The 26,343-nt window shown below is 43.2% G+C and overlaps 2 protein-coding genes across 2 annotated transcripts; one reads left to right on the top strand and one right to left on the bottom strand.

Annotated features, from left to right (window-relative positions):
- Positions 1–555: 555 nt before the first annotated feature.
- LOC120052788 (protein PAT1 homolog 1-like) lies at positions 556–23,171 on the bottom strand. The gene is made up of 18 exons (XM_038999908.1): positions 23,051–23,171; positions 21,690–21,792; positions 15,539–16,035; positions 15,065–15,145; positions 14,614–14,820; positions 13,910–14,017; positions 13,476–13,562; positions 9,038–9,240; positions 8,694–8,838; positions 7,622–7,739; positions 7,220–7,317; positions 4,619–4,678; positions 4,040–4,185; positions 2,323–2,482; positions 2,031–2,156; positions 1,741–1,832; positions 1,264–1,413; positions 556–860 (listed from the first exon to the last, which is right to left on the bottom strand). Exons 1-18 carry the CDS (start codon positions 23,063–23,065, stop codon positions 839–841), a joined length of 2,418 nt encoding a protein of 805 aa, XP_038855836.1. The 5' UTR covers positions 23,066–23,171; the 3' UTR covers positions 556–838.
- A 314-nt stretch (positions 23,172–23,485) lies between these two features.
- LOC120051960 lies at positions 23,486–25,933 on the top strand. Its single transcript, XM_038998839.1, has 3 exons — positions 23,486–23,569; positions 24,285–24,878; positions 25,231–25,933. The coding sequence occupies exons 2-3, from the start codon at positions 24,291–24,293 to the stop codon at positions 25,465–25,467; spliced, it is 825 nt and encodes a 274-aa protein (XP_038854767.1). The 5' UTR covers positions 23,486–23,569; positions 24,285–24,290; the 3' UTR covers positions 25,468–25,933.
- The last annotated feature ends 410 nt before the right edge of the window (positions 25,934–26,343 follow it).

The following is a 26,343-nucleotide window of genomic DNA, read 5'->3' on the forward strand; positions in this document are numbered from 1 at the left end:
CTCTAACGCTCATTGACATAGTCTGTAGCAAAAGTTAGCCCGAGACATTTTACTTGTTGAAGTTGACGTGTTTAAGTATAATGCAGTTGATTTGCAGGACATTCATACAAGCCTTAAAATTAAATTACAATCCAAAAGTTGTGTGAAATGAACTCATAAGTAACATGTAACGTTAGATGCATGCTTTTTTTTGCAGCAGTTCTATGAGAACTCCCGTCTTCTGCACCAAACTTGCAGTAGTCACCCTAGTGTGGCAATGTTTGCAAACACAGAAAGTGGTCTATAGGCATCTTATTTCCAGCTTCTCTGATGGAACAGTATTGCTATTTTTGGGAATCCTGCAACACAATCTCATCGATGCATGTGTAAGTGACACACTAACACAATATATGCAATTCAGCATTCCCTTCTATTCAAATCTATTTATAGTAGAGTGCATACATTTTCATGTGGCCTTTGTGGGAATCGAACCCACGACCCTGGCAGCTCCACCTTGTTGGTTGCTAGTCTTTCACAAATGAGATGAGTGAAACAAACCATCACAAAACAGTTGTATACAATAGAAATACTTTTAATTTGATGTTTTATCACAGGCATCAACGTTAACAAGATAATAAAAAAAAGCTGATTTTATTTTCTCTCAGTTCATAGCCCTCTCACTCACACACGCATCCCCATACACACCTAATGGACAAAGAAAAAACTGACAAGAGATTCTGCTGGATTAAAATCATCATCATCAACCCCAGTAGACATCCTACTCTCTTCTGCACACACACACATACAATAGTGCACGCACACACTTCAACTGGGGTTTTCTTGATGTCTGGAGTCACTTCTACCTGGACAATGCGGAGATCCTGAGAAAGACGGTAGGGAGGAGGGTTTATTGTGTGAAAGTAGTGAACAGATAGGGATACAAAAGTAAATATCAGGTTGTCAAAGAAGAAAGTGGTGTCCTAAATCCAATTCCTCCCATTCTACATTTTAGTCGTTTAGGAGACGCTCTTATCCGCTAGGCTAACTGCCGCCCTCATTCTTCCTGAAGTGTGTGTGACAGAGTTGAAATTCCACCTCCAACTGGGACGCAAACTGACAACCATCAGCACCTTACCACACAGTGTAATCAAAAAGCGGCAAGGCATTGTGCATGTGAACTTGTTCAACCCCCCCATGCTTTTCAAATCATTGAATGGGGAGGGAGGAACAGCACACTTCAGGGAGAATTGAAAGTGGGCTAAGGACACGTGAGACTGTACTCACTGTAACTTCTCCTGCAGCAGCTCCAGCCTCTGTCGGTCTACGTAGCGCGAGAAGAGAGAGAGCAGGTTGGGAGGGGTGAAGAGAGGAGGGGACAGGGACGAGGGGGGAACGTTGAGCAACTCCCTGGTCACAGAGAACACCAACTCTGTCCTGTGAGAGAGAAGCAAAAGGACACAGACAAGGTGGAGAGAGTTAGTACACTGCAACCACAATAAACTAACCTTAGTGTTTTGTCCATTAAAAAAAAATATGTATAGGTTTGTAGTTGCGGTGTGTGTTTCCAAACCCTGTCACTAAGTGGAGACATTGACCATGCATCGTTAGCTATTACTGGTACCTTGTTTTTAGCTTTCTGATGGAACAATACTAGCTAATATTGATAAATGTAAAATCTAACAACCATTTAAAATTTTGCATATCAAAAAACACAGGTTTCCACACAGGTTTCTGAATTACTAAAAGGAGGGCTGTGCTCACCATCGATTGTCATCCATGAGTTGACAGTTAAGGTCGGAGCTTTGCATTCGCTCTCCTTCACTCAGGATCAGGTAAAGCAGCGTCACACCAAACTGGGAGGATGGAGAGAGGAGAAAAGGAAAGAGAGATGGTAGAAAAGGAGAGATGGGGACAGAAAGTGAGTGCCCTGACTTCATGCCATCATGGCCTTATTTATCATCATTGAACCTTAACCATCATCACTGCTGGACAGAGATAGGTGCACTATTTTGCATCATTCTAACAGCAGGCAGATTGCATAGTGCAGGTACCTTATTTTGCAACACTTTGGACAGTTGACCCTCGCTGCCTTGCAGCTCCTGCAGCAAGTCTGTGAGGGCGGCGCTAGATAGGGAAGAGATCACCACGGCAACGGGCTCCACCAACCAGCACAGCGCCTGGGGGAGATGGGATGAGCAATTATAGACCACTTATGACCATTATATACGTCTACGTAGGTGAGTCTGTCTCTGTGGGCTTGAGCATCTCATTGAGAACAATACATTTTTGCAATAAAGATCCGACGCTAACCAACTGTGTGTGTATGTGTGCACCTATCTATACCTGGTCCTGTTTGTCTTTCTTGGCCAGGGCGGTCAGGTTCCGGGCAATCCCCATGACAACGGTGGCAGCCTGCAGCGGAGGCAGGAAAGGGATGAGCCTGGAGATGAGGCGCTTTCCCTTACGCACCGACATGATCAACAGACACTGCTCGTCACTCACTCTGCAGGATGGGGGGGGGGGACAGATGGAGGAGAAGGAGAGTGAGTCTGTGGTGAATATTAATGATGGGGGAAGCAAAGCTTTTCGGGACAATTAGGGTTTCCGCCAAATAGTGCCAGAGGGAAAAAAGTTGACTACCTGAAACTTAACAGTGAACATTAGTGACTGCTGGATCGCTGAGGGAGAGGTAGAGATGCAGGGTATGGGGGTCATGTCACCCCCTCTCCTCCCCCCTAATTCCAAATCATTCCCTAACCCCTTCACCCTAGGCGATCATGTACCGTTCAAAAGTTTGGGGTCACTTAAAAATGTCCTTGTTTTTGAAAGAAAAGCACATTTCTTGTCCATTAAAATAACAAATTGATTAGAAATACAGTGTAGACATTGTGAATGTTGTAAATGACTATTGTTGCTGGAAATGGCTAATTTTGAGTGGAATAGCTAAATAGGCATACAGAGGCCCATTATCAGCAACCACCACTCCTGTGTTCCAATGGCACGTTGTGTTAGCTAATCCAAGTTTATCATTTTAAAAGGCTAATTGATGATTAGAAAACCCTTTTGCAATTATGTTAGCACAGCTGAAAACTGTTGTGCTGATTGAAGCAATAAAACTGTCCTTCTTTAGACTAGTTTCCACCATATTTCTTACACCTAACATAACCCTTCAGATCTACACAAGTGTCTAGAGAGGAGCAGCAACGGGTCAATTTGGAATTCAGGGAGCCACGTTCCCCTCCATCCTTCCTCTCCCAGGCTCTGACGTTAACGATGGCCCGCTGCCCCGGGGCCAGTAAAAATGTGTCGGCCCAGTGGATCTCGTCAACTTCTCAGCGCATTTTTGCGTTCCAGTTCAACATTTACATGCTCTGTTGCAGTCTTACTATCGAAAACTACACGTAAAATGATTGGCCGCTCATTCAAGGACCACCACACTCCCTCAAGTCACAACTGCTCGAGCAGAATAGGAGTTGATGCCTTCACACAGCACACGCGGGCTGTCCAGAGCAAAAAGAAGCGCTCGTCAGTCCACTCGCTGCCGCTTATTTAATTTAAGGGAAGTGAATTACAAAAGTAAACCTTCAATAGTGAACCTACTGCTGGCTGCTGATGATAGACTGTAAAAAGAAAGCTACAAAAAAAACACACCTAGCATTCGTTTTGACCAGCCTACTGGAGCTAGATAGATATCTATTTTCTGGAACGCATTAGTCTTAAAGGGGTAAAGTCCTATTTTGAAATGTACATTTTTTTATTCTCAAACTGACATACTTTAGAAACAAAATTATTGCATCTAATACAATGTAATGACTTACATTTCCTAAATCATATTACACAGCTTTTTCACACCATAATAACAATATGTAGCCTATTACTAGGTGAATATAGAGAGAAAGCATGCCAACCTCTAGGCCCTGCAAGACCTTAATGCATTTTAACCATCCCAAGTCCGGGGCCAAAAGATTTCTCACCTCGTCTTCCCACTCCTTCCCCTTGAAGGAGCTGTAGAGTGTGGGTCTTGTCCCCCCCCCTCACCTACCCCATCCCTCAGTCTCACCTGTCGTCCCACTCCTTCTCCTTGAGGGAGGCGTAGAGCTGCAGCGTGTGGGTTTTGTGCTGCTCCAGCAGGGCCTCTCTCTGCTCCTCCGGCGTCTGCATGAAGCGCTTCTCAAAGTCCTGCACCTCCAGCAGCAGACTGTACATCTGATGGAGAAAAAGAGAGCGGGAGGGAGATCGCGTTAGGGTCCCCAGAGTGCAAATCTCTCGAGAGTGTTTTAGGGGGATACCTGGTAACACGAAAAATAGTGCAGCGTTTCATAGAGAATATAGGTAGTAGTAACTGGTAACAAATGTGTAAAAAAAATATAAAGATAGTTGCACACTATATACGCTCCCAATAATTTTATAGGCATCACTAACTTTAAGGCACATAGTACCTTCTTGTGTAACTAGCTAGCAGATACTAACACAAGATGGTTACAAAGAGATAATGGAGTGTCTACAGATATAATACATGTTAAGAGTGAGAGCACTGCAGGTGGTTCATAACAGGCAGAGGAAGTTCAAATCAAGGTAACATCATCAAAACAACCACAGAGCTGTAGAGACAGGTCATTCTCCCGTTCCTTGTCTTTACCTTCTCCACAGTGTAGAGGATCTGCCGTCTCTTATTCCACACCTGTTTCTCTCTCTTCTCCTGTGTGGGACAGAGGGAGCGGTTAGAGGTGTAGAATAATGTACTTCTGCAGTGTTTCCCAACTGGGGGTACGTGTAACAAAAATGTGTAAAATAAAATAAGAGGAATATATATATTTTTTATGTTCAAGTTATTTCAATCTTAATAGACAGGAAAACATTTACTGAAGTCACTGTGTGGAATCTCTAGTTTATTTTATAGGCCTACTTTTTAAACTTCGATGCGCATTGCTCGGTCTCCCTGGCCTCGGTCCGCCTGTTGACCCTCTGCTCCACACTAGTGGCTCACCATTTCAGCTAACAGCTAGCTTTGAGTAGAAACTAGCTATGGCTCAATGGCTGAAACGCACTGTTACAATCAGCAGTAGCAGCACTAGCGCCAGCTCAAGTGAACCCGTGGAAAAAAGAAAGTTCACAAGTTAAAGAAGCGTCAATTTCATGAACAGTATGTCCTCGTCGGTGTCACCTCATGTAACCTCTGCTGCGACGTGCTCTCAAATAATAGCCTGAAACCAGCCCATTTACAACAGCACATCAGTACCAAGCCTCTTTCCTGTGTGGGTAAGACCAGAGTTTACGTTTTCCAAAGCGGTCAAAATTTAAGGGAAGTCGAGAAAAATGAAAGAAAGCGACCAAAGCATTGGAAAGGCTTCATCTGCCATGTTGCTACTTGTGGCCAACTCAAAAAAGCCATTCTCTATAGCCTAGGAGTTCATTTTGTCTGCTGCCGTTATCCTCACTGAAATTATGATCGATAAGACAGCAGCTGATGCACTGAAGACAGTACCATTGTCAGATAACAGTGTGCTGTAGAATCGATGACATGGGCATTGATATTGTTGATCAAGTGGTGGGAAAGTTAAATTCCAGTTCATTTGAGCTGCAGTTAGATGAACGGACGGATGTCAGTGGGGAAGCACAGTTGATTTGCATTTGTGAGATAGAGACATTTCGGAAATTAATGAGCACCTTCGGTCCGGTGAGAAGCTAACGGAGAGAACTACAGGATGAGTTTCACATTGACAGCTTTTCTCAGAAACCCTGTGAACATGTGTGCGCACGGATGTCGCGGCATCAATGACTGGGAAAGTGAAAGGATTAATTGCCCGCATAAAGTCAAGCCGGACGTTGAATTAAATCGCTATCATTCACTATCAAAAAAGGCAGTGAAAGTGATTCACTTTATCCAGTCCAGTCCCATGAATCCCCGACTGTTAGGAAAGCTCCGCGGTGACAGTGGGACTGAGTACCAGCAGCTTACTGCTTCACACCGACGTCCGTTGGCTATCCAGCGGGAAAACGCTACAGAAGCTTTTTGAGCTGCGGGCCAAAGTGATTTTCTGTCTGAGCCCTTGTGTCCGGGTTGGAGGGCACAGACTGTGTACCCCGCCTTGCTGATGTGTTCAGCAAACTGAACAACCTGCATCGAACTCGGCAAGGCAAAGACACACGCATTCTAAACACGTATGACAAAGTGTGTGGATTCATAAAGTAGACCAAACTCTGGGAGAGAAAGGTGAAGATGGGGATAGAAGCTGTTTCCAGCAGCTTGACACCTACTTAAAAAAAAAAAAAAAAAAATTAACAGGTGATGTTGACAGAGCTCCTATGGTGCAAATAGTAAGCTCACATTTAGCCAAACTAAATGAGTTCAACTCCTACTTCCCTGACATTGAAAACAAGTCTGCTAAACTTGACTGGGTGAGTAATCCTTTCATGACTGACAGTACCAACAACAGTCCTACCAGACTGCAGGAAAATCTTCTGTATGTGTCCTCAGACCGTGGCCTGAAGATGAGGTACTCAGAGACATGACTGTTCTGGTGTGAAGAAGGAAATGTACACAGAATGAACTGCTGCCCTTTGACTCTGCATGCTTATATGAAGTGAGATTTTCACCCATGACCCTAATCAAGACCACATACAAGAACAGACTCGACTTGGAGAAAATCCCGATCACTGCCGTTGCCACACGGCCCCCCAAGACTGACAAAGCTTATGAGTGAGAGACAGCGTAAACTTCCTCATTGACTGGAGAGTCTTCATGTGTCATACACAAGTCTATAAATACAGGTTACATGTATTGGGAGTATGTGTATAAAATGGGATCTTTGTATTTGTATAATTTATCTGGAAAAAATGTAAGAGTATTATTATACTAATACATAATCATTTGCAGTTAAAATGACAGACTAATATTGATATTCTACCTAATTTAGTCTATTTTACATCCAATCTTGGAATCACAGTGGTCGCACGTGCATAAGAGGGTACTTTAGGCAAGTTTTTTAGGGGTACAGTACCCAAAAATGATTGGGAACCACTCTACTACAATAGGACAACATTAGTTATTATGGCTGTCTCCATATCAATGCAGGAACAACTGACAGTATCATCTGGAGTAGCGAGACAAAAACAATATAATAAGAACAAAGCGTGATAAGGAACAGGGAACATACGTCAGATGCAAAACAGCAGGAGATAGAATGGCAGAACTCATGAGACACAGGAGTTTGGAGAGATTGTGGTGTGTAGCAAGTACCTCATCATCAGTGCGACTGGTCACCACTGTGTCGATCATTTTCCTGGGGTTGTTGACGCTGGACACAGTCAGCTTACCCAGTGAGCCTGCAAACTGCACTGTGGGGGGGGAACGAGACACACGTATGTTACAGATACATCCTCAAAACACACAAAGGTGATGTGATGATTATTCATTTAAAATTAGACCTTGGTTAAAATAGTATTGGTTTTCTTTCTAATACTAGATTGAGCTTCCCTGGTGTAAAGTAACCAATGCAATAGTCCCGAAAGTGCTAACCCTGCCCATTTGGTACACCAGGTAGTGTGCCAAACGCCATTTAACTGAAACAAATATATACTATTTGATCCAGGTTATTGAACATGTATCATCCTAGTTTTCTAATAATGATTAATGCATTACCTGGTCTGTAGGTGTGTTCCAGCTTGGCCACCTGGGGGGTGATGAGTTTGGTGGTGTGCTCCTTCCTCACGCCGTCTCTGTCTCTCTCCTGCCTCTTCTCCATCTTCTCAAAGTAATTCTGCCGGCCAACACAAAATTGGCGTCCATTTATTTACACATCTGTGCATTTAATCCGCCAGGAACAGGGACAACTACTGAAAAAGTTTCCTTATCATAGAAATCCAATAAAAATGTATTAGGGTAATCCATACTAAAACTATTTATTAACACTCAGTTAAAAAGGTGAAACTCTAACAAAGGCCAGTGAGACCTATCGGTCTCCAGAAGCAGGTGAACAGGGATTAGACTGAGGTAGACAGCCAAGTGGAACTAATAAAGGATCTGAATGACAGGATTGGAACAGTGGTTTCCCTGGCATACATCCTGATCTCGTTTATGACATGCTCCCTCCTTATTGGTCCATCTAGGCTGGTAGCGATCAGATAGAAATACAATGTGTAGAACCAATGTGTAGAACCAACATGCTTTTCTGTCCATGTAAGGACTGGTGTCAGCTCCATAAATTACATGTTTATTTAATCCCATTCTAGGTTGGTCAGTAGGACAGAAGGTGATGGAACGATCTGATAGAAACAGACTGTGTAGAGCCGACATGCATCTCTGCAAGAGGTTGTGTCTGGTTTATAACTAACATTTCTATCCGCCTTGTTCAGAACCTCACACCCCCCTGAACACAACCCTGCACTGACCTGGGTCGTGTTCATTAGGGAACACCGTAGAAAAACGTTTTGCAACAAAATGACAACGAGCGTTAATTGGACCAAGTCTATGTAGTCATTCCCTGTTTCAACCCATTTTCTTCCATTGGTGCCTAGTGAATACAACACTCGCTCATGTTCATTAGGGCACACAGAATAAAAAATTAAAAAACGTTTTAAAAGATTTCGCACCAGAAAACAAAAACGGGTGTTACTTATTGGACCAAGTACTCATTCCGTTTCAGTCCATTTTGTTCCGTTTGGTGCCGAATGAACAGGACCGTGACTTTTTCCATTGACTTGGCTGTGCTAACCTGGTAGTAGTAGTCATCGAGGTAGGGATCAGTGCTCTGCAGCTGCATCATCTGGATCTTGGCCACCCACTCCTTCTCCCTCTGGGTCATCAAGTTACTGTAGGGGTCCCTGCTCCGCCAGTCCCCCACACGCCCGCCACGCTCACTGGGGAGAGAGATGATAGGGGAGGCAAAGTGAGAAAGAGGCTCCACAGCTGCAGGTTAGTTGAATGTAATGCATTTGCAATTCAAGGAAATTTGTGAGGCAATTTATGGCAACGGTACTGTGGATGGATATGGAGGAGACATGTGGATGCTGGGACAACTCAAATTATTTACACACACACACACTTCAGTCTACATACCCTCCTCTACTCTGCATCCTCTGGGTGAGCATGCGGCGGTGCTGGGGGTGCAGGTGCGTGGTGTTGTGTCGGATGATGGGACAGGGTATGTGGTTGTGGTGGGGACCCATCCTGTGGGGAGGGGGCTGGCCGAAGAAGGGCCTGAAGCCTCCGCCGCCAGGCAGCAACGGTGGGCCCTGACAGCCCCTGGGGAAGCCAGCAACCTGAGAGGGGGAGAAAGCGAGAGAAGGAATGAAAAAAAATAGATAGAGGAAAGGAAGGGAGGCTGGCATTGAATGTGTGTTGTGGAAATTCACCACTAAGGACTCAAACTCAACGTAAATGAATCAATCTTTATTATCACGCCAGGAGAAGTTCACAAACCCAATCCAAGCTTGATAAACTCTGAAAAGGTGTTTCCTTTCAGTCCTTATATACAAACAAGTTATATAAGCATGATTTCCATTATTCATTATTAACGTTGGTTCCTGCATGTGACTGACAAGTTTTCTTCTCTTAACGGGGACCTTGAAACTGAGATACTCCTTTTGGTTCCCAGAGCAATGTTCTGGGCGTACTGCCAATTGGTCTGAGGTGGTCACAGTCACCTGCACCAACCAAAATAGAGTGAGAGGAGAATTCAATTCAAGGCTCTCTCTTCAGACAAAATGTTCCCCCACATGTGTTTATGCAAACACCCATTTTACATAACAGTATGTATACAAGTTCATAGATATGTTGTACATGTGAATCATTTTTGCTCATAGGGAGTGTGAATGGGGTGTATTCCCTACGCACCAAACGGAAGCAAAAGGTCTGAAATGGGGAGGGACCAAATTACTGCTGCCACAATTTTTGCTACGGTGTGCACTTATGAATGAATAAACCCCGGGGAGCCTAATTTTTGAGTGAGATGGCTCAAGGGGAGTGTATTCAGGTGTACAGATGAGAACACAGGTGAGTGTTTAGTCCAGTGGAGTTTAAATCAAATCATAGCATGTAAATCTTGGTGGGGCAAACTCCCAAAACATTTTTTTTTAGATGCATACCAGCAAAGCCACAACACAATATATTCATTGGACTATAACAGTGACAAACAGTACCCACAAACTGTTAGGGCCTAAATAAAGCTGTCTCAACACCTTACCACTGTTACACCTGGCTATCAGCAAAGCCTTGTCTGGCAGCGAAACAGTTCCTTCAGCCTCATTAGCTGATTTGGCTAACTTGCGTAAACAAATGTGGTTTCTACTGACAATTGAGATGTACAATGGCATAAAGGGGCGACGAGCGAATAAGAGGCAATCCGTCATTTCGATTAAGAAATTAATGAGCGAGCGACTACGGACGTAGTCAATATAACTATTTGTTCAGCACTTTTGAAATGTACTGCGACAGAATTCAGAACATGGGCCGTCCTTACAGTGTTCTCCCTGTACACCAAGTCAGAACCGTAGGATAAATAAAGGGGGCATATAAGCAGACAATGAAAACTCATACAATATTCGATGATGGCATTTCTCAAAAACAGGCTATAGGCTACATGTGCACCACCAAGTCAGAATAGTAGGCTAAATTATGAGGGGAAAGGGGACCAAATTATTAGGGTGAAGCACATGGGCTACTAACAGCGTACTACACAACATACACTTAGTATTACTTTCTTAGCTACAGCATGCATATCTTCCTGGCATATTGCATAATTTATGCAGCAGCATACAATACATTTGACTCACCTTGTTGTGCTCACTTGAACAGGAAGGTGGCACGGTGGTCCTTGGTGGGCAAATTATGTCATCAAAGTCTGGCATTCTCTGGACTTATGGTGCTTTCAAGACAACTGGGAACTCGGGAAAAAAACAGGTTGAATCATGATGTTAGTGCTCTTCAGGCCGAGCTCCAGAAAGAGGCCCGAGTTCCCGACTTGGAATTCCGAGTTGGATGACCGCTCAAAATGTATTTGCCCAGTGGGAACTCGTTTTTTCCGAGCTCCCAGTTGTCTTGAACTCACTGAAGCCTGAGATTTCCAGTTGTTTTGAAAGCGGCAGAAGTCATGTTGAATTGACAGCATGGCCAATGTTGAATGTTGTCCTTTGAAGCTTGGAAAACAGACCCTTAAACCCAGACTTGGACCACACATCCACTCCACTGAATAGCAGGCTAGTGATTGCTTTGCGATTTCCAACTTGTTGTGTAATCTTTATGTCCAGTTGCCGATGAGCACCGATACATTTGATCTATATTTACTCTTCAAATGACAAGGATTTGCCAGCAGGTTGTCGACTTGATTCATGATGACTGCTAGCTTGATAGCTATGATTTTGAAAGTATGATGTTGACATGATCAGTCCAATCAAAGGTACGGTAGATATAAAGTGATTTGACGTCATTTTATGTGGCCAATGACCTTGAGCCTTCTTGGGATAGGCACTTCTAATATACCTATTAGAGGTCGACCGATTAATCGGAATGGCCGATTTCAAGTTTTCATAACAATCGGAAATCGGGATTTTTGGACACCGATTTGGCCAAATGTATATATATTTATTTTTTTACACCTCTATTTAACTAGGCAAGTCAGTTAAGAACACGTTCTTATTTTCAATGACGGCCTAGGAACGGTGGGTTAACTGCCTTGTTGGGGCAGAACGACAGATTTTTTACCTTGTCAGCTCGGGGATTCAATCTTGCAACCTTACAGTTAACTAGTCCAACGCTCTAACCACCTGCCTCTCATTGCACTCCACGAGGAGCCTGCCTGTTACGTGAATGCAGTAAGAAGCCAAGGTAAGTTGCTAGCTAGCATTAAACTTATCTTATAAAAAACAATCAATCATCACTAGTTGATGATATTACTAGTTTATCTAGCGTGTCCTGCGTTGCATATATCGATGAGTTGCGCATTCGCGGGAAAAGGACTATCGTTGCTCCAACGTGTACCTAACCATAAACATCAATGCCTTTCTTAAAATCAATACACAGAAGTATATCTTTTTAAACCAGCATATTTAGCTAAAAGAAATCCTGGTTAGCAGGCAATATTAACCAGGTGAAATTGTGTCACTTCTCTTGCGTTCATTGCACGCAGAGTCAGGCTATATGCGATAATAATAAACGTTTTGTTTTCGAAATGATAGTTTCTGGATTCGACCATATTAATGACCAAAGGCTCGTATTTTTGTGTCATGTTATAATTAAGTCTATGATTTGATAGAGCAGTCTGACTGAGCGATGGTAGGCAGCAGCAGGCTCGTAAGCATTCATTCAAACAGCACTTTCGTGCGTTTTGCCAGCAGCTTTTCACTGTGATTCAAGCATTGCGCTGTTTATGACTTCAAGCCTATCAAGTCCCGAGATTAGGCTGGTGTAACCAATGTGAAATGGCTAGCTAGTTAGCAGGGTGCACGCTAATAGCGTTTCAAACGTCACTCGCTCTGAGACTTGGAGTAGTTGTTCCCCTTGCTCTGCATGGGTAACGCTGCTTCGAAGGTGGCTGTTATCTACATGTTCCTGGTTCGAGCCCAGGTAGGAGCGAGGAGAGGGACGGAAGCTATACTGTTACACTGGCAATACTAAAGTGCCTATAAGAACATCCAATAGTCAAAGGGTATATGGAATACAAATGGTATAGAGCGAAATAGTCCTATAAATACTATATTAACTACAACCTAAAACATCTTACCTTGGAATATTGAAGTCTCATGTTAAAAGGAACCACCAGCTTTCATATGTTCTCATGTTCTGAGCAAGGAACTTAAACGTTAGCTTTCTTACATGGCACATATTGCACTTTTACTTTCTTCTCCAACACTTTGTTTTTGCATTATTTAAACCAAATTGAACATGTTACATTATTTATTTGAGGCAAAATTGATTTATTGATGTATTATATTAAGTTAAAATAAGTGTTCATTCAGTATTGTTGTAATTGTCATTATTACAAAATATATTTTTTTATTTTTAATATTTTTTTTTTAAGTTAAAAAATTGTCCGATTAACCGGTATCGGCTTTTTTGGGTCCTCCAATAATCGGTATCGCCGTTGAAAAATCATTATCGGTCGACCTCTAGTACCTATGGCAGCATCCAAGGGGCTTGAATTTTCAAGCTGTCCCCATAGATTTTGTAGTGACATAGTGTCTCCATGAGTGACAGAACACTGAGCCAATCACAGCGCAACGAGAGAACATTACCAACCCCTACGCTCCATATTTTCCGCTGGCTGCCCCACCACAACAGAAAGCACTAAGTTAGGCAGAAACACCAGCATTTTGGAGTTGCCTTACTCAAGAAAGGAAAAAAAGAGACAATGTTTGTATGCAGCTTTATTAACTCAATGATATATATATTTTTTTTTACATTGTTTGCAAACTGATATGCGACACATTAATGCCAAAACAACACGCTAAACTCTGCCCCACCTGACCTGAATGACGGGTCACCACTGGTTGAGTCTCACCTGAGAGTTGAGCATCTGCGCACGTTGGATCTGGGACAGAACGGGGCCCACGCCGGCCGGGAACGGAGGACGACACAGAGGAGAGTTCTAACACAGACAGAGAGAGAATCCAACTCAGAACCAACACTGACCAGGAACCTGCATCTGCAGTGAGCTAGAGAGTCCATCCATGAGCCAAGTTATTCAGCCAAAACCAAGGTAGCTGCTATGGAATAATTCATATTTTGTATGTATTTATTTATTTATATATCCACCCTCACGGAAGTAACTGACCATGAAAAGTCAACCCTCATTCAACAATTGGTCAAAAACACCACAACAGTTCAGACAACCAAAATAAAACTTTACACTCCTCAACGTCACATGCCCCACCAAATAAAGAAAGGGAGGACCGGAGAGCTAGTCTAATGAGAGAGGGAGGTAGGGGGACTCACAGCCATGTTTAAGAGGGTGTTGGGGGAGATGCGCTCAGGGAAAGAAGGGGGGTAGCGGTGTTGGTGGTGGACCGGGGCTCGCACATGAACGGTGGTGGGGTGGTGGATCTGCAACACACACAGGAGAGGGACTCAATACAACTAATTTGCCTATAACTGTACACAGATAGAGGGTTAACTCTGGCTTTCAACAGATAGGATGAGAGTAGAGGCAGAAACAGGATGATAACCAATCACTAATAGTATAATACAGTGGTCTCAAACTCCATGTCCGTGGGCCTCCATAGTGTGACTCAGGGGCCAGATGTGACCCGTGAACCGGAAGTTTGAGACCACTGGTCTAATAACTATGAAAGGGAAAGGGGGATACCTAGTCAGTTGTACAACTGAATACATTCAACTGAAATGTGTCTTGCACATTTAACCCAACCCCCCTTCGGCGCCCGGGGAACACTGCCTTGCTCAGGGGCAGAATTACATTTTTACCTTGTCAGCTCAGGGATTCAATCCAGCAACCTTTCGGTTACTGTCCTAACACTATAACAGTAGTTACTTCTGCAGAATAATACCATGTTAAACAAAACTACATTGAGAAGGGCAAATAACTATTTTAAATATAAGTGGGAGTATTTTGCATACAGAGAGATGAGATAACAGTCCATAATGATTACTAAAACGAGGAAGGGCAGAATTCTCTCACTGACCTGCTGCTGATGATTCATAGCATGACTCATCGGCTGCTTGGGCGGAGTCCCGATAGGCACAGCCCTCACTGGTGGGCTTCCAATCACGGGAGAGGACGAGCGAGGCGGTGGGGCCCTTTCCGACAAGTCCCGCCCATCCTCGCTCATAACTGGCGGAGGCCGATTGGGCAGCCCCACCTCTTTGATGATGGACAAAAGTGGACTGTCCTGGAAAGAAGAGAATTTAACTTTTAGATCGAAGTCTACAATCAATAATTAATAAAATTGCTTTAAACAACCCTGTTAAGTCATTCAGAGTGCAAATGTGCCAGCTATATAGTTTTTCATGTACAGTACAGGGCCACATTCAGCAAGGCACAACGTAGCTAAACTGTTTGCAACCGAGAAGCAGTGTTCTTATTTGACAAATTCAGGAAGTACATATCTGTTACAAAACAGGCAGGTGTCTTACCTCCATTTGAGTGATTAGTCCAGGGGTGACGCTCACAGGCCCAAATCCCATGTTGTTCTCCCAGATATTGTGTGAGTTCATCTGAAAGAGAGAGGCAGAGGAAGAGAAAGTGTCAGAAGGCGCCGCTCCACTAGCGATGCATAATATTCGTCCTTCATTGAACCAGCACATCTTTCCTTCTCCAAACCCTATAACGTAGTTCTGCAGCATATAGAGCTACAGGATTCTAGATCAGTGGTTCCCAAACCTCTCCTTTGGGACCCCCAGACATTTCAAAATGATGACGTAACCAGCTCACCTTATTCACCTAGTCAAGACCTTTATTTAGTTGACAAGTTGAATCCGGTGTGCTTAACTCTGGCATAGATCAAATACATGGAAGGGCTGGGGGTCCCCAGGAGAGGTTAGAAAACCACTGCACAAGACACATTGATCTGCAGCGTTACTACAGTAGAGTATACTACATTGTCTCACCTGTGGCATGGGGGCCCCCCCTCGGCGTAGGAGGTGCTGATGCTGCTGGTAGCTAAGCAGGGAGGGATGCAGTGGGCCCGGGGGCAGCCCCGACAGGGTCAGCTGGTGGTGGGAAGGGAGCTGGGAGGGGTGGTGGTGCTGCTGGGGCATGGAAGGGGGAGGAGGGAGACCAGTGGACCGGTCACCAGGCCCGGCTGGACCACCCACGCTGGCGATGGCCGGGTCTGCCCCAAGAATCAACATGGCAAGGGACTCGGCTAAGTCACCTCCCCCCATCTCCTCCAGGCCCAGAGGGGGCATCGAAGAGAGGGAGTGATGTGGTGGGGGGAGGGATGACGGGTGGGGGACGCGACTGGCAGGAGGAGGGAGTTGAACGGTGGAGGAGTCTCCTCCCATTCCCCTCATCCCTAGTCCCCCTAGACCCAAACCTCCGAGTCCGTCGTTCTTTCGTTCTTCGAGCTCTGCGAGCCGCTTGTGCTCCTCCTGCCAGTCATCATCTGTAGGAGGTAATAAGTCATTCCATTATTACAGGTGTCATCCAGGTAATAAAGACTGACTGACAACGGGGGATTTTAACTGAGAATGGTAACGTGAGCGATGAGATGAAGGACAATATTTATATTGAACCTTGGGTGCAGGTGTGTTTCTGCTTTAGGCAATTCCTTTGTCACAACAGAGATTTTACCATGACCACAGCACTGAAGCTAGCTAAAGCAGAAACAGACATGCATATCCTTGGCTCCCGAGTGGCGCAGCGGTCTAAAGCACTGCATCTCAGTGCAAGAGGCATCACTACAGTCCCTGGTTCGAATCCAGGCTGTATCACATCCGGGCCGTGATTGGGAGTCCCTGAGGGCAGCGCACACCTGGCCCAGCGTCGTGTGGGTTTGGCGGTCATTGTAAATAAGAATTTGTTCTGAACTGACTTGCCTAGTTAAATAAAGGTTCAATTAAATTACAACAAATCCTGCATGTACTGTATGCACGAAAGGCTTGGATATTTGTTGCAGAGTGTAAATGATGCTTTCGTGGAAGGTACGTACACATATTTCCATGTAGGTCTATTTGGCGGCGAAACTTAAGCGAACTGTAGCCTATTGCCTGTTCCTGAGTCTAATATTTTTTTTCAAAATTGAAACAATGTGTCTGCTTTTCATTAAATCATATATAGCTGTTCTTAATATGGCCTAAGTTAAGTGTTCATTTGGCCAGAATATTATATACAGGCTACAACATACCATATTTTGATCAGTTATGAAAATACAACAGTTCAAGCAGAAAAAAATTAAGGTTAAAGGCCGACATTTCGACGTTTTAATTTTTAAAGAAAGACTCATGACTATAGAAATGGAAACATTGTGATTTTAGAGACAAAGTATCAATAACCTATGTTTAAGGGGACTACAACATTCAATCTGTTACTGGGCTCTCACCATCAGGTTAATCACATAATTCAAATGAAATCAAGTCACATGCACAATTTGATTGCGCACCATTTGTTCATCGACATCAAAGGAGACACACATTGGTTCTAACAAGAATAAATTTAGGACAAAAACTGTCTTGACATTTCATAACCGGATTACCAGATCATTTTGTTTATAAGCCCACTAGACAACTCATTCGTTGTCATTCTAAATGTCCTGAATAATGTAAAGGAAAATACCGCGGGGTGTGGCGCAATAGCCTACACAATTGCACACAGTGGACTAGGCGACACACAGAAGCACATGAAAACAACCAGCAACCGTTAAGCGCACCGTCAGAACGTTGTCCCGCTGATAGCACCTCAGGTTTCCATGGGCTTCTTATCGGCCAATTGATAGACTTTCCATATTGGTTCCGATCACTAGTAGCCTAATAACACTCCTCCAATCTATAGAGAGACATCCAGTATGTTGCTGACAAACAGCATGTTCAAGGCCCTCAAGCGATTTGGCCCGAGTAAGCCGCTGTCCAGAATATCTAATATAGTCAAAACAGAAAATGAATCAATCTGCACAGCGCCTTACTATGCAACGTATAGACTTATGCGGTTTGAGTCTACGTTTCAAGGAAATAATATTGTAGGCCTAGTTTTATTATATTGATCATTTGATTCTAGAGCAAATTGAAATAAAATGGTATAAAAAAGGTTGCAAGAGCTTTGTTTTTTGCTATTGAAATGTATTTGTCATGTAGCCTAGGTTTATTTGTTATTAGCATGTTTACAGATTAGATTGTTCAAGTAAACTGTCCAACCCAGTAGGATTTATTCTGTCAACACCGTAGAAACTGGATAGAAGCCTAGCTATAGTAAGCCCAAAGGCAGGTTTAAACCAGTTCCCCAGCCAGCTGTTCTACGCACACTAAATCACAACCTTTCCATTTCTATAGGCGAGCTAGTTATGTTACAAAGAGTGTCTGCTTAAAAAAAAAAAAAGTTGGCCTTTAACCATCCAAACATTTCACACGATATTCTGCCCATATGAACACGTTTATTTTAGGGCATAAGTGAACCAATTTCGGTAGACTATATATACACACTACGCACAATATTCTGACTTGATCAATCGCATGCAGCTCAGATTCTTTTCTTTATAGACAATGAAGAGATATCAATGTGTGAAATAATATTCATATTAGAGGTCGACCGATTAATCGGAATGGCCGATTAATTAGGGCCGATTTCACGTTTTCATAACAATCGGAAATCAGCATTTTCGGATGCTGATTTTGCCCCCCAATTTTTTTACACCTTAATTTAACTAGGCAAGTCAGTTAAGAACACATCCTTATTTTCAATGACGGCCTAGGAACGGTGGGTTAACTGCCATATTCAGATTTTTACCTTGTCAGCTCAGGGATTCAATCTTGCAACCTTACGGTTAACTACGCTCTAACCACCTGCCTCACGAGGAGCCTGTCTGTTACTCGAATGCAGTAAGAAGCCAAGGTAAGTTGCTAGCTAGCATTAAACTTATCTTATAAAAAACAATACATCAATCAATCACAATCACTAGTTATAACTACATATGGTTGATGATATTACTAGTTTATCTAGCGTGTCCTGCGTTGCATATAATCGATGCGGTGCGCATTCGCGAAAAAGGACTGTCGTTGCTCCAACGTGTACCTAACCATAAACATCAATGCCTTTCTTAAAATCAATACACAGAAGTATATCTTTTTTAAACCTGCATATTTAGCTAAAAGAAATCCAGGTTAGCAGGCAATATTAACCAGGTGAAATTGTGTCACTTCTCTTGCGTTCATTGCACGCAGTCAGGGTATATGCAACAGTTTGGGCCGCCTGGCTCATTGCAAACTAATTTGCTAGAATTCTACGTAATTATGACATAACATTGAAGGTTGTGCAATGTAACAGGAATATTTAGACTTATGGATGCCGCCCGTTAGATAAAATACGGAACGGTTCCGTATTTCACTGAAAGAATAAACGTTTTGTTTTCGAGATGATAGTTTCCGGATTCGACCATATTAATGACCTAAGGTTTGTAGTTCTGTGTGTTATTATGTTATAATTAAGTCTATGATTTGATAGAGCAGTCTGACAGCGATGGTAGGCACCAGCAGGCTCGTAAGCATTCATTCAAACAGCACTTTCGTGCGTTTTGCCAGCAGCTCTTCGCAATGCTTCAAGCATTGCGCTGTTTATGACTTCAAGCCCATCAACTCCCGAGATTAGGCTGGTGTAACCGATGTGAAATGGCTAGCTAGTTAGCAGGGTGCGCGCTAATAGCGTTTCAAACGTCACTCGCTCTGAGACTTGGAGTAGTTGTTCCCCTTGTTCTGCATGGGTAACGCTGCTTCGAGGGTGGCTGTTGTCGATGTGTTCCTGGTTCGGGCCCAGGTAGCGGCGAGGAGAGGGATGGAAGCTATACTCTTACACTGGCAATACTAAAGTGCCTATAAGAACATCCAATAGTCAAAGGTATATGGAATACAAATCGTATAGAGAGAAGTAGTCCTATAATTACTATAATAACTACAACCTAAAACTTCTTACCTGGGAATATTGAAGACTCATGTTAAAAGGAACCACCAGCTTTCATATGTTCTCATGTTCTGAGCAAGGAACTTAAACGTTAGCTTTCATACATGGCACAAATTGCACTTTTACTTTCTTCTCCAACACTGTTTTTGCATTATTTAAACCAAATTGAACATGTTACATTATTTATTTGAGGCTAAATTGATTTTATTGATGTATTATATTAACTTAAAATAAGTGTTCATTCAGTACTGTCGTAATTGTCATTATTACATATATATATATATATATATTTATTTTAAAAGCGGCTTTTTTTTGGTCCTCCCAATAAATCGGTATCGGCGTTGAAAAATCATAATCGGTCGACCTCTAATTCATATGGCCTACTTCCCCAGCCAATCACACACACACGGGTCCGGGCGAAAGAGTTGCCGACAAAGGAGTTTGCTTCTGCTGCAGAATAGAACACGTTGGAGCTTCAGTAAATGATAACGTCTTCTGTGCCTTTGTCATTCAGAACGAGAAGAGTTTGTGGTTGGCTTAGTCTTTCATGCCACCAAACGACCGACAGACATAGCTAAGCTAACCATATGCCTTGCATTCTGACAGTCTCAAAACAGTAGGGCTCACCCCATTTACTCAACTGGTCGATTGTTTGGTCAATCGGCTGTTGGTCGACCAAGATGTTTTTGGTTGAGCAGCCAAAAAAAAAAATTGTATGGCATGGGACATAGTCTGATTCATGCCTGTCTCAGTGGACTAATCCATTGCGGAGGTCGCCGGGATGGCACACCAGTATCACCAGTAGTACATTTACCGTTAGTAACCATCATTCTAAACAACAATGTTTATGTTTGGTTACAGTAATTTCTGTTAATGCATTCAATATATTATTATTACAGTTTGCGGACCGCACAACCTAGGAAAAACTTGTGAGGAACAAGTTGTTTTATTCATTGGTCGTTTGTTTGTAGCGCTCCTGTCAATGTTGAGTAAGGACACGTACCCGGTTATACATTGAAGTAGGCCTAGGCTACCTGGTCTGTGCCTAAATGTAGGCCTATAAAATGTGCCCATTTGGGGATCTGATAGCATTTCTGATTATCGTAACTCACCACCACTGTGGAACATCAAACAGCAAGTAAACAAAGTCTGTTTTTACATCCATTGAGAATGACAATAGTTCTCCAACGTAGCCCATTTCAAAAATCTTTCCAGCTCTCTCCCCCTTTCGATAACCACTCAACATGAAAGGGGGAAAGAAATTGACTGCTCCGGTGGAAACGTCATAAAATAAGCCTACCCGATTACTTCTTATTCCTTGTGCATGTTCAGAGCAGGAAACTCTGAGGGTCCAGAATATTTTATTCAATGTTGCAAGTTTGCTAGTGCCAGCTTCAGGTCAACCCAAGTTAATACAATGTTTCAAGTTCGTTGGAGACAGGCCATGTGTAGCCAATGTGATTTATAGGAGATTTATTTTGATCAGGATATTTTCTACCTGCAATGTTTTTATTTGTTGGCTTCATCTAGGCTATTTTTTACAATGGCAACAGAAGTTACTTTTAGAATTTTGATTAATCACATGATAATGACTGAGATATGAAGACTATTATAAATTAAATATATATAAAAATCATAACTGGCACTCAGATCGGTAGAAATGGCAAGATAAATTGAAACCCCCAAATGGAAAAGGTTGCCGACCCCTGGTGTAGCCTATTAGCAGCGGAACAGCAGAATCTGCTTAGGCTAGCCGCAGCTGGAGGAAGTGGGTCAGGAACTGTCACCCCCCCCCAGCCCACAGTGTGCTCAAAGCATTAGACAAACTCAGTAGCCTACATATAGTTGATTTTATTGATTGGTCGAAGGAACAGACGACTAGGTCGACCAAGATTTTTTGTTGTTGTCGGAGACAGTCCTTCAAAAACATACAACTTTACAATGCGTGAACTTCCTATTCTTTATGGGCTCGTTTCTCAAACATAGCTTTCGAGAAAGTTACTCTCCAAATGTTTCCAAAACTGTATTGTGTGCGAGGTGTATTTGCGATTAGACAGAGGGCATTTCCCTAACAAGGCTAAAGGGGACGTCCAATGGCCCAAGGTTATTATAGTCTTGGATGTTTTAGTCGGGTGACGGGCAATTGTGACTCACCGATGGCTCCATCTCCGAAGGTGTCGTCATTAAACTGGTCAATCTCATCTTCTTCTTCTACCAGCCCCTCCTCCTTCTCCAGGGTACAATCTTCATCAAGGGACTGGAGGGAGAGAGAAATTAAAGGAAGTAAGGAGTTAGGGATGAGAGAAAGGAAGGCGGGAGAGAGAGAGGAAGGCAGGTGAGAGAGGAAGGCGGGTAAGAGGGATAGGAGAGAGAAATATGGATGGATGACAGAGAGGATATGAGAAGCAACAAGAGATGTAGATAAACGGGATATTGACTGTTGTGTAAGGGAGAGGGTTTGGTGAGATCATCAAGAAATGGAAAGATTTAAGAAACAAGTCGAGTATGTTGTTTTTCGTCAAGAAAAATATTTTATTTAAACAATGTCAGAAATGGGATTTCAGATAGTTATATTCTGGTCAGATTTTCAGATTTCTTAGCAAGCTCCTCAAGCAGAGACTGACCTTATCCGCAGATATGGCTCTGAGCACAATATTACAGATTTCCCTCAATTTGATAGCGAATTATTAGAACCCTGTAGAAATACTACTGTGACTATTTCGAGAACCCACGTGGATGGGGAGGTCAATTTTACCAGCTAACGTTAGTTAGATCCACAACAAGATTGATTGATGCCACTAGTTTAGAAGGTGGTAGGCCAAGATGTAACGTTACTACTACAAAGTTAGACGCTAAAGCTATGAAAATGCTAGTTTAGAAGATGTGGAAAAGAACAGTTCAGCATTTCACAGGCAGAGTGATCCATGTCATCTTTACCAATCGACTTGTCAACAATTACTTGTATTTCCATTACAAAGAAGTGGCATAGCTAATATACTTCTGAACCTGTTACTGTACAGTCAAACATGGCCATCTATCTAGCCATCTTATCCCCTATCAAGACAATGTTTCCAAGCCAAGATAGCTTAACAGAAAAGCTAGTTAGCTAACGTTAGCAGGAAAGGCTACGCAAACTAGCTAGCTAATTACATCAAACGGTATCCAAGTCGATAGTATCGAACTTGGCACATCCACTCAAACAATTCCACCATTCTTTAGTGTTTGACTTTTACGGAAGAAAAAAAAAGAAGAAAAGCCACATAATAGCCACATAAAAGCCATGACCATACTCAGTTCACTGGAAACACAGCAGGCCCGTGATGGGCGGGGGACAATATGCCAGGGAAAGCCTGGTGCTTGGTAGGCCGCACGGAGGAATTTTATCAACGGAGTCGATAAACAAAACCCAAAATATCCCAGAAAATTGCCGTATTGGCCACATTTCAACTCGTCTTGTGGGAACGCTAGCTAAAATGTCTACAGAAATTGCCAGACGTAATATAAACACTGCTCACCTGAAAACGGAACATGTATCTTTAGTCCGTGAAAGGTACAATTCTCCCAAGTGTCTCTTGAGGAAGGCTGCGCGCAAATTACGCAGGTTCGCGTGAGCGCGGCCAAGTCTATGTGCACGAGTACGTACGCAGGGAGCGGCTGCGCCGCACGGCTTGCAATGACTTTTTAGTGCATGCAATGTATTATTATTTATGACTAGATTCAAGGTGCATTGACGTACATTTTAATATTGCCTTCAAATTCATGCTGGGTTAAAAGTTACATAAAACATTATCGTGCACTCATTTACTGTAGCGCTAAATGCAGACATGAAAACACACGAGGTCCAGATCAAGGTTCTAATAACAACGTTTCAGTTTTGTTTCCTCAGCCTGATGAACCCATGGTAGTCCCTCCTTCTGTTACCTAGGCAACTATCAGTCAATTGCATAAGTCTTGAATAACCAGTCTAGCAGTGGCAGACTAGTCAACACATCTTCAGAAAGTAGTGGAGAGGGAGGCCACACAACGTAAATAAGGTACTAACTTCAACGTGTGTGTGTGTGTGTGTCTGTGGGTCTGTGTGTGAGTGTATGTATGTTAGTGTGTGTGTCCGTGCTTGCGTGTGTGTGTCTGTGGGTCTGTGTGTGAGTGTATGTATGTTAGTGTGTGTCCGTGCTTGCGTGTGCGTAGGGTTTATCTATGCAAAGGCGTGATACGAACATTATTATCTGTTGGTGGGTGTTATTAGCAACCTACTTGTTTGGAAACCGTTTTTTGATATTGGTTTTAACACTTTACTTTGATGCCTGAATTTCTCTTCCACTCTCTCTCTCTCTCTCTCTCTCTCTCTCTCTCTCTCTCTCTCTCTCTCTCTCTCTCTCTCTCTCTCTCTCTCTCTCTCTCTCTCTCTCTCTCACTCCGTCTCTCTCTATCTCTCTCACTCCGTCTCTCTCTCTCTCTCTCTCTCTCTCTCTCTCTCTCTCTCTCTCTCTCTCTCTCTCTCTCTATCTCTCTCACTCCGTCTCTCTCTCTCTCTCTCTCTCTCTCTCTCTCTCTCTCTCTCTCTCTATCTCTCTCTCTCTCTCTCTCTCTCTCTCTCTCTCTCTCTCTCTCTCTCTCTCTCTCTATCCTCCCTTTCTCTCTCTCTATCTCAATTTCAATTCAATTCAAGGGGCTTTATCTCTCTCTCTCCGTCTCTCTCTCTCTGTCTCTTTCTCTATCTCTCCATCCCATCTTTTATCATCCCTACAGTTCAAGATGGTGCGGTCTGTCAGAGAAGAGGGTAGTCAGCTGAGCACCATACAAGACCTGAAGGACTCTGGCTTCGGCCGTCCTCCCCCCCGACACGGCCTCAAACTCCTTTTCTGGTTCGCCAACAAGTGTGTGGCGTTCAATCACCACGGCAACATGCTGGTACAGTGCCACCCTGAGAGAGGTGACTTCGGCTTCCACTACTTTGGCAACTTCGAGGAGATTCTCCCAGTTCTATCGCGAGACCGCAGGGAAAGATACTTCGAGGTGGGCAACCTGAACACAGAGACCTATTCCAAAGCCGAGGACCTACCGGACTACGTGAGCCAGGACTACGGGCTTTCCCTGGGCTACCGCCAATGCAACAAGGACCGCATCATCATCAGGCTGAAGCATAGGGACGTGACGGCCACCTATGTCACAGAGCACAAGGAGGATGGCGGCCGGGGGAAGTTTGACTCCGAACGCACCCACCTTGTAAATCCGGATTTGATCCGCATCATCCGGGACCCTGAGCTGGAGCTAGCGACATTCCTGGACCAGACGGGCTACATGGGGCTGTCGCTGAGAGAGCGCCTCCTCAGAGCTTTCAAGGTCTTTATTTTGTTTGTGTCTTCTTAGTGATCGCTTCTATTATTCTGAGCATCTCTGGGAATTTGTAGAGAGACACGTCTGATGTTAGCCATTGTGCGTTTATAGGTTAGGTCATAGGTCATATACTAAATACAATAGTTATATTATTATATAAATAGTAAAATAGTTATGCTACAAATAGTATGTTATCATTTCCAACAGATTATATATTATCTGTTTAAAAACATGAATGGAAACTTTCTTTCTATGATTATTTTTTGTAAAAATCAAAGAAGAAAAGAAGAAGAAATACGTCTCTTGTCGTTGTTTCATTATAGCAAACAATGTCATCTCTGTTGTCGTTTCATTACAGAAAAACCCGGATGTCATCTCGTGGGAGTATGACTCCGAACCTTCCCAACCCTCAGAACGATCTGGTTCAGACCATAACACTTGGGATCTGGAGCAGGACCAGACCACTTCCCAGACGGGACTATCACAAAGAAAACGGTGCACCAGATCTTGCAAAGTCTTTAGTGTCTTTGTAGTCATCCTAATGGTTCTCCTGGTCATCACTTTTATTGTTTTGTTCATCTTAGGGAAGTTGTAGAGATAGCAGTCATTGTAGCCGTTGTGCTGCGGTTGGTCCATCAGGGTTGTGGTCAATTCCATGTCAACTCAGTCAATTCAGGAAGTAAACAGAAATTACAACTTTTCCGAACAGAAAAGCTTTGGGAAATGACTGAATTGAAATCTAATTGACCCTACCCCTGACGGCCGTAGATCATAAATGAAATAGTTGTATTATTATGTTTTATGATTATGTTAACTCAATACTTATAACACATTACTCTTGTATGTCTTTCTGCTCTTGTCTCTTCTCACTGGCACTGATTTTTCACGTATTTTCCTTCCAAAGACTGTGATATGTGGTTGTCGTTACATTCTTTAGGTGAATGCACTGACTGTTAGTCGCTTTGGTAAAGAGTGTCTGCTAACTTATTAAATATGAAATGTAATGTTATTTTTAAAATCTTTTTGTAATCAATAAGATAATGGTTTAGAATAAAATACAAAGAAGGCAAGTTGTATAATTTGCCTTTATTTCACCTCTGTGATATATTTCTGTTCTTTATACAAATAGGGAACAGGAACCTCTCTAACACGCACGCGCGCGCACGCACACACACACACACACACACACACGCACGCACGCACGCACACACACACACACACACACACACTACATAAACACTTGACCTTTGTCACCTCATTGTCATTTGGACTGAAGTCAGAGCATCACTGAGACAGACAGCATACAAAGAAATCGGCAGACTCTACACACAGTACCCGCTATTATCATCATCATTGAGATATGGAGATAGAAGAGGACATCTATGCCAATGTAGAGGAGATCAGTGTGAAAGGCTGTGATGATCTGGCTGCAGGTTATGAGACTTTACACCAGAGTCCACAGGCTGGAACA

Source organism: Salvelinus namaycush, chromosome 8, assembly GCF_016432855.1.
Source record: "Salvelinus namaycush isolate Seneca chromosome 8, SaNama_1.0, whole genome shotgun sequence".
NCBI classification, from domain to species: Eukaryota; Metazoa; Chordata; class Actinopteri; order Salmoniformes; family Salmonidae; genus Salvelinus; species Salvelinus namaycush.